This window comes from Eretmochelys imbricata, chromosome 7 (assembly GCF_965152235.1).
Source record: "Eretmochelys imbricata isolate rEreImb1 chromosome 7, rEreImb1.hap1, whole genome shotgun sequence".
NCBI lineage: Eukaryota > Metazoa > Chordata > Testudines > Cheloniidae > Eretmochelys > Eretmochelys imbricata.
The window spans coordinates 40,115,788-40,130,198 of NC_135578.1; the positions used below are offsets into that span (position 1 = coordinate 40,115,788).

Genomic DNA, 14,411 nt, shown 5'->3' on the forward strand with positions numbered 1-14,411 from the left:
GACACTCCAAATTCCATTTTAAACACTCCATCCTAGAACTGACCAGAGGACAACAATTCCATCCCATGACAACTTTTGAGGTTTCTGTTTTTGTTCTGCATTAGAAAGGAAACAAAATCTTTCAAATGCTTTTGTGAAATGGAATTATGTGAAAACATCTGGTTTTGGCTTGAAAGTTGGGCTTTTACTTTGGGTCCCTCTCTTGGGAAGTGGCCAGAGATTTCCATGAGGACCCCAGAAACCTTCCCCATCTCAGTTGATACTTCTCTGGGAAACGTTCTGGCTTTGACAATACAACATATTTCTTTAAAAAACTATGTTGTCAAAAACTTCCAACCCGCTCCACTCCATTACACCATCTTGCCATATTTCTCATTAGATCTCAGTCTCAACTTCGTCCTTTTTTCCTAATCTATAGGGAGGGGTAGGGGCTGCATTTTTAAAATAATGCGGGATGAAGCATAGATATAGATTGATTGCAATCACCTTGCAATGGGGGGAAAGTTCACCTGTGAAAGTGTAACACTGAATACTCCCCTCCCAAGACATTCTAAACAGAACCTAGATACACACAGCAGAGTGGGAGGCAGACTACTAGGCCACACGTGTCTTTTAAGAAGGTTCCCTGCGTTTCAAAGGCTTCCTGAGAACCATAACACCATGTGTGCCCAGCAATTACCATGGCAACAGTGGGTTTCCTTACAAATGGAAATGGTATAGCAAATAGGCATGTAAAAACCCCTTGTAAACTGACAAACAAGCTACTCTTGCCCTGGGTTAAAAGAGCTTGCACACACCCTCTTTCTATTAATTTTTTCCATGAATAAACAAGGGATGGGGGACGTGTGTTCACAGTGGCATGTGAGAAATCCATGTACATGCACAAATCCTGTTAACAGGCCTCCCATGCACCCCTTGGAAGACAGAAGCAGCAATGTTTAAGCAGCATGCCTGCCCCCTCTCCTCATTAGATTTGTGCAGCCCTGGAGGTTGGTAACTCTGGCTCCCTGAGGAATTCGACACTGGGGGAAAGTCATCGTGATGTATTGCCGGAGAAGAATGCAGAATGTGCACTCATTATTAAGACTCTTTGAATAACATCAGTTGTCAAAAATATGCAGGAAGGCAGAACAATGCTAATCAAAGCTGGACAAAGCAAACTTTTCAAGTTCTCAGATAAACATTTGACAGTCAGATTTGTGAACTGACTTTCAATTGAGCAAGCTTACTAAAGTCATTGCAATATATGGGTCTATTATACGTGGTGGAGAACAACTCAGAGAACAAGGAGACCAGAACTTCATGGGATCCTAACAGTTTTCTCAGTTAGTCCACCCTCCTTTATCGGACAAATAGGCATGTCAGATTTTATTTCCATTGCTCTCCCTTCACCTCCCAATCACTTGTGCTTAGAATAGCAACAAATATCTACTTTCAGTAACAAGAAGTTCAAAATCGTCAAATCGATCTATTTTTCCAAATGTCTTTAAATGTGACTGTCCCATTCTAGTTGGAAGTTCTTACCTAGCCATACTATTTCATTAGGATGATCTTTCCATGATTCAGTAGCTTCAGAAGCTACAGGGAAATAACTTGAAGGCTCATTGTGTTGTCATGTCAAAACATACTTTTGCTGAAAATGTTTTACAGTTCACTGGACAGAAGGGAGTACTTCAAAAAATGAATGTTGACAAATAGTACCAAACCTCTTTTTCAACTCCATTACATCTTTGGGTCCATCTAATGTCATAACCACCTCCAGGAGTAACATAGTCTAATGTTTATTATGCTGTCAACCCTGGTAAGTGAAGCGCTGTCTGCAACCTGTCAGCTATGAGAGCTGTGTCATTTTCTCTCTTAGATACCAGGCAAATGACATTCATAATTGTTATGTTCCGCTAATCTGTCATCGAGGTCTCAGTTTAACCCAGCATTTATATGATGATCTCTGCTTTGGAAGTGACTCAAAAGGCACACTCTCTTCTTTCAAGAATTTATTGGTGCTTTAAAATGTTTAGAGATTTTTCATTCTTCTATGCTGCTTTATTTGCAAAGATACCAAATATGTCAACCCATTTTTATTGTTTTTTAATTTTTAAAAAAAGAAGCGGATTATCTAAACCATTCCATGGAGGTTTATTATTTGGAATACACACTAATGGTGCATAATGTCAAAAATGCTCAGTCTTTGTCAAACACTGCTCCCATTGATTTCAGTGGGGGCAGAATTAGGCCAGTGTTGAACACTTTTGAAAATCCAACTGTGACATGCTAAGGTACCACTAAAATGAACATAAACAAACAACCCCTCTACTCCTCCACACACACAACTACAGTATACTACAACTACTTCAAATAATTATTTTTAATGCCGTTAGGAATTTCAAATTGAAACACATCTATATACAATCTACTATATTTTTGTGTATTCCAACTTTGAATGCAATGAAAAATTGGAAGCACCAAAGATTTCCACCTCAGAGATACAATGAACACAGAGCAAGTTTTGAACATTAGTTATTTGATCCTACCTGTGGGTCAGACAATCGGGATAGGTCAGGATACAAGTAGAATTTTATTCCTTCAGAAGCCCCTGGTAATGTTACTCCTCGAACCAGAAGAATCAATAGCATGACATACGGGAATGTAGCTGTTACGTATACCACCTAGCGAGAAGAAGTAAAACATCAGAAAATGTGTTTTTTTTCCCAAACAAAAACAAGAAGAAGGTGGTGTTGTTTCTCTAATAGTAATCCAGATATAAATACCCGCACAATCTTATGCACCCCCTGAGTGATACTTTGAGACCTAATAGCCTTACTGGTCTTCTGCAGAGGGAAGAATTTCATCCCCAAGCATATTCCTTCTTCAACAATTTAGGCTTGGCAGGAAAATGGGCAAAGAATCACAAATAGAGCTGGGCGAATAATGGATTTTTCAGTTCACTGGCAATTCTTGGGGGTGGGGTGGGGAAATAGAAAAAAAATTAATTTGGAGTCAAACAGATTTTTGTTTGTTTGTTTGTCTGAAATTCTGGAAAAAGCAAAGAGTTGAAAAAATTATTTCAGGTCAAACAAAATGTTTTGTTTCAATTTTGACCATTTTTAAACATTATTGACTTTTTTAAAATACTATCAAAGGACATTTTGAAACAGAAAGTCAATTTTTGCACTGACAATATTGAAAAAAAACATTTCAAATTTTTATCTTTTTTTTAGCGTGTTTGTTTTGCTGAAATATTTTGGTGAATTTGCAAACTGTTGCTGAATCTGCCTTTTTTGAGAAAAAAAAATGGTCAAAAAATTTCACCCAACTCCAGTCACAAACATTGGTTGGGACATTCTCTCCAAGTAAGTTACTGTGGCTCACTACAGAACAATTAAACGAGATATGGTACAGTAGAGAAATGAATTGACTTGCCGGAAAATAATGTGCTGTATTACATATTAACTATGCAGCAGCCTATATTGGAAACAATGTTACTCTTATTACTGGTACTAAATATGTTTGGAAAAGTGAGAACAATAGTATAACCAAGGGAAGAAAATGTGGATTCCCCCCGCCCCCACCTCTCTCTCTTCAAGAGTCTTATACAGTCTGGGGTTTTTTGCAATAAATTACTGAACACAGATCATGAGAAATCACAACCCATACAAGTAGCTGATTAATTGGTAAAACAGAGCAATCAAGTCTCTAAAACCCACTTCTTCAAACAAACCCACTGTGGTAGGAATGTGCCTGCCCCATAGCAACCCTCCCTCCCCTGGCCATCTGGGGCTCTCCAGGAATTCTCTGCCTCAGTTTCCTTCCCAGAGGTGCATCTCCTCAGCTCTCCACTCACTGATCTGTGAGAGAGATGTGACTCGCCCTCTGGCCAAGTTACAAACAAAACTTGACACTCTCTTCCTCCTCAATAAACCCACACCCTCTCTTTGCTAACCTGCCATCCTGGGCAGTATTTTGGCTTATATTTGTTTGTTTTGTTCCATTTAGATGATAAGATCTTTGGGCATGGAAAGTATCTTGTGTCTGTAAAGCACTATGTATATTTGCACAGCAACACACATTTTATAACAATATCATGCCAAGCTTTTGCTTCGAGATTTGAAGAATTCTGTGTAATCCTCCTACAAAAGGTAAAGTTAAGAACGAGTTTACAAATGAAGCTTCCAGGACACAGAAATACCTCCAGTCCTGAGCTTTAAGGCAACGCGGTAAGCTATACAATGAGACAAGCACAGCATCACTCCCTGCGATGTGCACGGGGCAGCTCCAGAACCATCATAGAAATGTAGAAATGTATGGCTGGAAGGGACCTTCAGAAGTCATCGATTCCAGTTCCCTGCTCTGAAGCAGGACCAAGTAAACCTAGATCATCCCTGACAGGTATCTGTCCCATCTGTTTTTAAAAACCTCCAATGACCAGAGATTCCACAGCCTTTACTGGGCAGCCTGTCCCAGAGCTTAACTACCCTTAGTTAGAAAGTTTTTCCTAATATCTAACCTAAATCTCCCTTGCTGAGGATTGAGCCCATTACTTCTTCTCCCACCTTCGTGGACATGGAGAACAAGTGATCCCCATCCTCTTTATAACAGTCCTTAACATATTTGAAGACTGTTATCAGGTCCCCACCTCAGTCTTCTCCTTTCTCAAGTCAAGACTAAACATGCAGTTTTTTAAAAAAACTTTTCCAAGTAGGTCAGGTTATCTAAACCCTTTCATTATTTTTGTTGCTCTCTTTTGGACTTTCTCCAATTTATCCACCTCTTTCCTAAAGTCTGGCACCCAGAACTGGACACAGTCCTCCAGCTGAGGCCATCTTCCTGCCCTCTCATCCACCTTCCCTTAGACTCCTCTCCATGGCTCCAGGGTCTGCACTGAGACACAGGATGGAGGCTGAGCAAGCCAAAGAGAAGGACTGGGAAGAGCAGCATTGGGGGCATGGGGCACACATGTTGCCTGTCTCTAGTCCCATGGACAGCTGTATTATCTTCTCCATGAAGTCACGCTTAGAGGTCTTGGGGGTGATGGCTGGAGGGCGTCCAACAGAGCCACACTGCCACATGGGAGAAGGCAACAAGGGCCAGAGCCTGTGCGGAGGCACAGGGCCTCTGCTTGAATGGTCTAGGCCTCCTGGGGATTGCTTAGGATCTCTCAGGTTTGAGAGATCCTAAGCAATCTGCAGCCTTTTCAATTTGGGGGTGGGTTCTCCAAGAGGGGATGATTCCCTCTGCAGGAGGGGACGATCTGGGCCAACAATGGCTATTTAATTATTTAATCAGGATGTCAGGGTAATAAATTCCTCTTAAACAGGCATGGCCCAAGGTCTGATCAAAGCACTAGGAGACTGGGAATCCTGAATTCTAATCCCGGCATTGACACTAACTCGCTCTGTGGCAGTAAATTACTCAGGCATAGATTTTGAGACGCAACTAGTGATTTTGTTGCCTCAGACTTGGGGTGCTCACACAGAGACAGAATGGGCCTAGTTTTCAGAAAATGCTGAGCATCCAACCCCTAAAAATCAGTCCGCTTCCATGTGTCTCAGATTGTGCATCCAAAAACGGAGTTACTTAAAATCACTAATCCTGTTTGAAAATGTAGGCCATGTCTTCTGCCTCAATTTCCTCTCTGTAAAATGGAGATGACACTAATACCCCCCTGCCTTTCAGAGGAATGCATGGATTAATTAAGGATTCAATAAAAACAGAAAGCCTTGTTCACGTGCTAAGTACGGTTACTGTTCACAATTGATGGAGAAGCCATCTCCCACGACCAAGTGATTCAATGTTCACTAACCCGGTACAACAAAGGGACAAAATTCCATACAGCTGTTTTTTCATAATGAGGCTGACAAATAAAAAGGAATAAAAGGAAATAAGGATGAAATGCAGTGAATGAGACTGATCCTGCAGCTCTCTCCTGGCTTCAGTGACAGCTCAGTGCATGGAGAGGCTACAGGATCTAGCCCAACAAGGTTTCTGTGCTTTTTTGTTTATTCATTTCGGCAATTTCAGTCTCTCTGCACTGCATTCCCTTCCCTCCTCTCTCCTAAAATTAATGGCTGCTGTTAATACCAATAGTCACTTAATCAGGTCAAATGGCTGACGCTGGGGTCACTATACCTGAATTGAAAGAGTAACATTTTCTTGCATCCTGCTTCATTATGTCATATTACTTCACAATCTGTCATCTCATGCAGCCTGCCATTGCACCATATCATTTTACATCAGCATGCAGACTGCCCTTTCAGACACATAGATATTCTTCCCAGGGCGCACCAGCCTAACTTCGCTATACACACAGTTTTCCACCGAGGATGCAATTACAGCTCTGATAAGTCTCAGCTGCAAGGAGGAGGAGAAGGCGCCACAGAAATTAATTCTTCCACAGGCAAGGGAGGAGAGAAGAGAAGATCAGCCAAGGATACCTCTGCATAACAGCAGTGCAGTTATCACTCCCCCATACAGCCATCCTGGCATGGAGCGTAAAACCCCAGAGAATTGCCTTGCCCTGCCCAGAAATGCCCTCACTGGGGCCTCTGGCATTGCTGAAGGTATTGGAAACCTCACCCCCAGCTCCTTGATTTTCAGTCCCTAAGAGCCAAAATACAGCTGTACCTGTGCAGCAGCATTAAGAGAGGGAGGGCTCTCTGAGGTCTCTCCTCCCCCTACTACTGCCTTGCAAGGAGCGAGGTACATAGCACATCATTTCTACCATATGCCTATGAACCCAATCCAAACCACAGGTAAGAGGATAAAGAAGAGGAGTGCTGATAAGAGCAAGGCCTGTGGACAGGTGGGAAGGATCTGAGGTGTTTACAGGCTGTGGCAGCCCTTTGTGCCAGTTGGTATTGCTATTAAAATAAAAACAAGGGCGACTTTGGCACTCAAAGCGATGGAACTGCTGGATTTCCGAGCTCTTTTGGGCTGAAATGGCCAGTGAAAGATGCTGGATTTGTGATGTGCTGAAATGGGGACTGGGATAGGAACCCCCCAAACTTAGTTCCATTACAGGCTGTCGTCAGATTTTCAGCTTGCATCTCCAAGCCTGCTGAGCCCCTGGACTCCTTGGGGTTCCTGTTTTGGAATTCTCGTTATGTTCTTGTTTATCATGCTGTACAGCACCCAGGGAAGTGACCGGGGGTGGCTTTAGAAATCAAAGTGTTGTTATTATTATCATCACATCTGTAGGCATTAAAAGTTTGCCTGAAATTGTTTTCTTTTCTTTCAACACGTCAAACCAATCTGAATGTAAATGTGAACACAACTGTTTCTAATTACGTTGAACCCTGTTTTAATTGACTTTAATTGCTTGGTGTGTTAATTAGCATGTCGATGCTCGGAATGCTTTTTCCAGCTCTCAGCGATGTCGGAGCCATGCTGGTATCTGAGCACTTGGGAGCAAACTAAACGTTTCTGACACACCTGTGTTGGCACCAAGTTCTTTTATTATAATATGACAAAGGCCCAGAGTGACAAAGGTATTGAGGTACCCAAAGATGCAGTTAGGCACCAACTGGGATTTTTAAAAGCTCTTATGCAGGTTGGGCGCCTAACGCCCATTGAAAATCAATGGAACTCAGGTTGCGTCTACACACCTCTGCAGTGCAGACTACAGGGGGGTGTGTGCGTGAACTGCTGGGTGCACCAGCATGCTTGCACGCAAGGCTGGATTTACACCTGACGTGCCCTCCACCCCCAGCCTACCGCTGACCTTCATGTTTTCTGTGAAAAATGAAACTTTTAACCCACTTTTAACTTTTCGGCGCCCCTAGGCATGTGCCTACTGTGCCGAATTGGAAATCCGGCCCTGCCTGTGTGGGCGCTGCTGGTGCAAACTGAAAAGTACCTCATTTGTGTGAACAGAGTCCTCTGGACTAGCTACCTGGTTGCACTAGCGCTGCAATTTACACCCCCGCAGTGTGCGCTGCAGGGCCATGTGGACAAGCCCTGAGGCTCTGAAGCGCCTGTATCTCATTTGAAAAATGTGTCTTGGGTTCCTAAATTGCAGAGGGCTAGATTTTTAAAGGTATTTAGGCATCTAAAGGCTTCAATGGTTGTTAGATACACAACACCACATTTTTTAAAGGTATGTAGGAGCCTACTGGAATTTTCAAAAGCGTCTGGGTGCCCAACACCCGTTGACCTCAATGCTTTTTAGGCACTTACAAGCTTTGGAAAATCCCCCGAGGCACCTATCTGCACCTTTAGGTGCCTAAATACCTTTGAAAATCTGGTCCTCAGCGACTCAGAAAATTTTACTCTAAGTGAAAAGCTAGTCTTTGGGATGGCCAGACGAACAACCACCGCACACAGATTGTGATGCAGCAGGTTCAACTTGTGAGAGATGGCAATAGGGAAAACTAACCCCAGGAGGGAACACAGATTATCTGTTGAGAGAGAGGAAGCAGCACTTAGCACACTGAATTTAGCCACACAGCCAGAAAAGTTAAAAATAGACTGCTCAGGCCGCAGCTACAACAGAACATGTCAGCTTGATGTTCACATGCTCCATCACAACAACTTTTATCAGGACGAATCTAAAATAGGGAACTGGCTGCAGTGAACTTTAATCCTTTGCTTCGCTCTTGCTGTGACCACAGCTGAACTGTCCTTTGGTGGGGAAGGAAGAATTTTCATACACTGGCGAGTTTCATTACCTCTTGTCACCACAAGATAATACAATTACGTTCCTATGATGTCAATTACATTAAAACTTCAGATGGTTCCAGTTGCTTCCTGTGTAGATCCTTACTGGCCATCACTGCAGGTTGGATGGTACAGAACACAAAACAATATGCCAGATCGTGGGAAATGAGATTGTCTGAACTGCATTCTGTGTTTTATTTACACTGTGATACAAAGTTTTTTACAAAATGAAAGTGTTCAAGTTCGCTTAGGCCCAGATTTTTAAAATTATTTAGGTGTTGCTGCCTGCAGCATTGCAATACCTAACTGATTCAGGTGCCTACATCTCATTGTCAGGGCAAGCTCCCCCATCAATATACCTCAATCTGGCTTTTGAGAGATACACCTTTCCGGGCAATGTAGTGGTTCAGGCTCCCTGTCTACTGCGTCCTTCCCCGCTCCTGCAAATGCCAAAAAGGGGTGCCAGTTAACGCTCTTTGTGGCATACTGTAGATACCTCTCCTCTTATACTTGGATTGACACTACTAACGTATTTCACACCGACTACTGAACAGGTGATGACCTTCAGCGCTTGTCTACACAGGGAAATGGCCCAGCAGAACTATAGTGGTACAATTATACCCCTAGAATTATACCCAGTATAAGTCCCTGTGTGGACACACTATTCCAGAATGAAAGTGATTTTTATTTCTCTATTTTTGCATGTCTTTTGTTGCACAAAAATAGTCACTTTTATTCCAGAATAGAGTGTCCATTCAAGGAGTTATACCAGCATAACTCTAGGGGTATACTTATACCACTAGAATTCTACTGGTCAATTTCCCCATGTGGACAAGCCCTAAGGCGCTACCAGTCTGGGCTAGATTTACACTAAGAACCTACAGGAGAAGGGTCCAGATCCCATTATCAACTCCTGCACTATCCTGTCCCCCCCACCCCAAAATTATTTATTTTATAAATTCAAACTCCTTTCCAAACCACTAACTGTTGCAGATAATCATACCATACTGTGATATAGTGCAAGATCTTTCCCTTTCCAATATCAACACGTGCAGCAAAACTGTCAGTTTTGAATATGACGACGTTTGAAAGGGTTTTTTTGCTTATTGGGAAATCACACAAAAATGGAGAGAACCAGCCAAACATCTAACTTCACTATTTGCATTCTCTATGTTGCAGTTTTATTCACCATCATCTGCTTTTATCCGGGTATGTTTATCCACAGAGAGCAATCTGCTGCAGAATTGTGTTGTGAACCATTCTTAATCAGACTGCTTACAAATGTAGATTTTTCTTCTTCCTAAACTCTGATGAATCATACATGATTGCAAACAGTTTCTCTTGGAGAAGAATGCAGTACAAATACCAAGCAGGTAAGAAAAGTGACAGTAATGAGCTCAGAGAGAGGAAGATTATACATCAGAGATGGGGAAAATTCACTTTGAGTTCAAGATGGTGAGTTAGAAAATAAAGGCCAGCAAAGGACATTCACTGAAATTACATAAGAAACTTGTTAACTGTGCAATGTTCAGAAAAAGCAAAAACTTTCTACGTGTGCCGTGACATCATCAGAGAAAGATGCACAGATGCTAACACTGCACTATACATGGATTATTGGCTGTGTGGCCACAGTGTCTCTCAGAAGTTACAGGAGATGAACAGGGAAACCACGGTGGAAGATTTTGGTCAGTGCTGCTGACCAGGGCTGGTTCTAGGAGAGGGCAAGAGTTGCAGTCACCCTGGGCACTAACTTCCAGGGGGCATCATGTCACTTGTGCTGCTCAGGTGGGTGCTCATTTGGTTAGCTTGGCTGCTTGGGGTTGGGGGTCCATCCTGGATGGCAAAATGGCTAGAGATACTCTTGCTGATGACTGAGACTCTGATCCTGCATCAAAAATCTTGTGGGCACTGGGAGTCTGCCAGCACAATCCCAGCTGCAGATCCTAGGTTAAAACTGGAATGGTATGAAAAGGCACTAGGGGAAGACAGTGACTAGGCACTGGAGCTAGAACCCAGCCAACAACATGTAGTGAACTATGTGTTTGACCAATTAACTTGTTTTGTATTAATGAATTTTCTATAAATAACATACAATTTCCCCAAATGTATGTTACTATAAATTATTTCCCAAATAATTTCTGCCTACTGGTTTGTCTGTAGTGTCCACAGGCTGCTAAAATCATGATCAAATGTCTTTCTAAAAGATGTGAAACTGTAAGTATTTGATATTCAAGCTATGGTGGTCAGTTTTGATTGACCCCATAGATCACGTAGTGTATTCCTAACTTGCATTTACAAATTCAGACTTAATTTTGTATGTATATTCTTCAACAGTTGGTTAAAATTCACTGTTTTGACAAAGGATTCCTGCCACCAAACTTCTTCACTAGAATATACAAAAAAAGCAAACATAAAAAAGGACACACACATAGTTAGAGAGATTTCCCTGAAAACTTGAACAAACTTATCTGACTTTTTTGTGTGTGCAGTGTTTGCCTCACCTTCTAATCATAGCATTTCCTCCCTAATAAAGAAAAAAGTTGAAAGGAGATGATGATGTTCTAATGAGGATCAGTTCATGCATTATTCATGCCTCAGTAATATCCAATATATTAAATGTTCTACTATGGATTTTCCATATTTAAAAGAAAGGAAAACTATACACGTTTTTACTATTATGTCATGGTAACATGAAAAAAAATCCATGACATAAGAAAACAGAAATGTTGGCAAAATGAGACACTTTTTCTAGGTTGCTGCTACCAAAGATGCTGATAAAATAATTTTCAATTGTTTATTAAGGCCCAAATGTATGTCATTGTGCATGCAAAAATGCATCTGTATAAACTACATGAACAATTAATTGCACACACAACTGTGACAATTGTGATAATTGTACAGGTAAATAGCCAATTATATATCTAACTGGCCTTTTGCATGCACAATTACCACAATAAATGAAGAACCACAACAAATGTGCACTCAGATTACACTCATGCATTTTGCAAATGCAATTTTGAGCATGCAGTTCTAAAAAAACTGGGCAGAAAAATGCAGCTCAACTGGAGCCTTGAAGCTCAGATCTGAATCTACTGTAGTTTCAAACTTTCCTCTAGTTCTGTGGTGTTCATAGGTCATGTTCCATTTGGGTTCAATAAAGAAATAGATCTCTGTCAAACTCAGAGTAGCTGGAAAGCAGACCCAGGGCTCTTCTGTGGGCTGAATTCTAATTAAAACAGCCACCTAAGTGAGGCAGCTCACTATAAGCGGAGTAGCTTCCACAGGAGACAGGTAACTACGCAAAACTGCTCTACCTAGTGGACAATGTTATAGGCCAGCATTAACTCCTGGGGAACTTGTTCCCCAATTTTACACAGGGGTTAGCCAGTGGATCTACGTAGTAACAGACCTACTAGCCATATCCCCAAAACATTCATGTAGTCGTATGGATGGAGTCTGCTCTGAAAGACTTCAGACTTCCCCGTGCTGGATCCAGTGTACTTTCTTACCTGTTCAGTGGTACCACACTGCTTCGGTTTCCTACCAGGCCATACATACCCAAAGAGGAGAATTGGTAGATTATCCCCTAGATGATAAATATTTCAGGAGGTAACTCAGGAACAAAATATGTTGCCCTTGATCCCTTACCCAACGAGTGGCATTGACCCTGCATATACCTTGTATATTATTAGCACAAGGGCTCCAGTCTTTATTGATTTACAGGTTTTCACTGGCTTCTGCTGGCGCAGGCCCTAGCTGAAGACCGGTGGTGAAAGGTCTTCCCGGAGTGGGGTGGGGAAAGTCAAAACAGTGCAAGGTCCCCAGAACGCCTGGTTGACCTCGGATCATCAGCACAGCACCAAAATGGCCAGGAGAGTGCCTGACTGAGAAATTAAGGGATATGTGCTGACCCAGAGCATGCCTCAGGCAACCTCGTCTGCTTCAGTGAAGCCCCAACAGTGACATAAATCTGTCAGAATCTCTGGGGAGGGCATCAGGCCATACACCAGGTGTGAGCTGCCCTGTGACGCCAGTCTTCAGTACTGCACAGGGTGCAACTTCCATCCCCGCACACATGCCAGCAGGAATCAATGAAGTGCTCCCCAGTCCCCAAAAATTATATTTTGAAAAAGTGGCATTTAGTGGACACCTACCTCAGGAACCACTGTCATCAAAGAGAGCCAGTGAATACAAAAGGCATGCGTACAGCTGATTGCAAATACTAATCTGCCCCAGAGGGAATTACTAATTTGTTAAACTATTGTGCTCTCTCAAATGGCATGTGCTCTTAATGCAAAACCTGTGGAGCAAAAGAACATCTGTGGTGTAACATTTCTAATTTCAAAATGGAAGATGGATGTGGCCTCTAGCAAGAGGAGCCATCACACGTTGGCAGGCAGGTACAGATCTATCAGTGTAAATAAAAAATAAATCACCCCACTGTAAGCTCATTAGTAGCCCTGGCACCCACAGGGGTTTCAACCTGGAAGGGCTACTCACTTAAATTAAAAATGATCTCCCCCATAAATGAGAGTGTGGACGTTTTACTGTAGAGTGGCACGTGAAATGCTATTCATAGGTGCCCTACAGATGCAATTTATTGCATTTCCTAAAATCTACTGTACAAAGAGGAGGAAATGCCAACTATTACAGTTATGGGCACAGAAGAGGAGGATGGGTATGAACGGAGATGCAACAACAGCAAGTTTCATCTGCTATCTTGGAAAAGCTCAATAATTCAAGCAAAGCTGAAATGTTTAAATATGGAGAACCCCCATCAAGCAGGAAATCATCACAGCCCCAAATACCTCAAAATCAAATTCTGCTACTTAAGCAAGTAAAAGTCAACTTGAAATCCAAGGGATGAATTTTAAATATCAGTTGGGACCAATAAATCAGTTGACTGTTGTTTTTTAAATGGTCTTTAAGGGTCTTTAAAAAGCACAAGCTCTTCTAAACCAAAGCTGTTACTAGGCCAAAAGCTTCCAGGATTTCCAGATGCTGAGCTCAGTTACACCTATGCAGAGAGACCAGTATCTAGCCTAGACAGCTTTTAACAGGGGCTGTGGTTCTGGACAGGGCTGGTAAAGAACAACCCCAGCTATCTCCACTAGTTCGACTTTCAGCTAGAATTTACAATGGGCCAAACTCATCCCTCAATATCACCAAGCAAATTTTCAGTCTTCAGTGGGGTTACACAGATGAATATGAGAGACGAATTATGCAGCATGTGAATTTGCTTTCTAAAGGCCAATTTTACCACTGGATGTGCACATGCATCCCTCACTGAACTCCCCCGAAGGCAAAGCTCTGCCCTGGCTGTCCTAGCTGGAAGCAGGTTTAAAACACATGAACAGATTCTCTCTTCACAGAATCACAGAGTTGGAAGGGACCTCAGGAGGTCGTCTAGTTCAACCCCCTGCTTAAAGCAGGACTAATCCCCAATTTTTGCCCCCGATCCCTAAATGGCCCCCTCGAGGATTGAACTCACAATCTAGGTTTAGCAGGCCAATGCTCAAACCACTGAGCTATCCCTCCCCCCAAAAGGTACGTTTGCCTCCCTGTCAGGGAATTGAACCCCTGTCTCCTGCGTGACAGGTGGGGATACTAACCACTATACTAACAAGGAATTTGCTAAATTGTGCCCTACAAATTGTGCTCCTCTTCCTTTGATTAGGCAGCACTAAAGGGAACTGCTTGCATCTCCTCAACCAGCATAGAGCACTTCCCCCCGCCCCCAGCATGGGGATGTTTGGGAA

The 14,411-nt window shown here is 42.5% G+C and overlaps 1 protein-coding gene across 1 annotated transcript in view; it reads right to left on the reverse strand.

Moving 5' to 3' along the window:
- SLC6A11 (solute carrier family 6 member 11) overlaps positions 1–14,411 on the reverse strand; it is a 173,836-nt gene that overhangs the window by 106,120 nt on the left and 53,305 nt on the right. Inside the window, exon 6 of the mRNA XM_077821422.1 lies at positions 2,532–2,666. Within this exon, the coding sequence (XP_077677548.1) occupies positions 2,532–2,666 (135 nt within the window). The remainder of the gene's footprint in view (positions 1–2,531; positions 2,667–14,411) is intronic.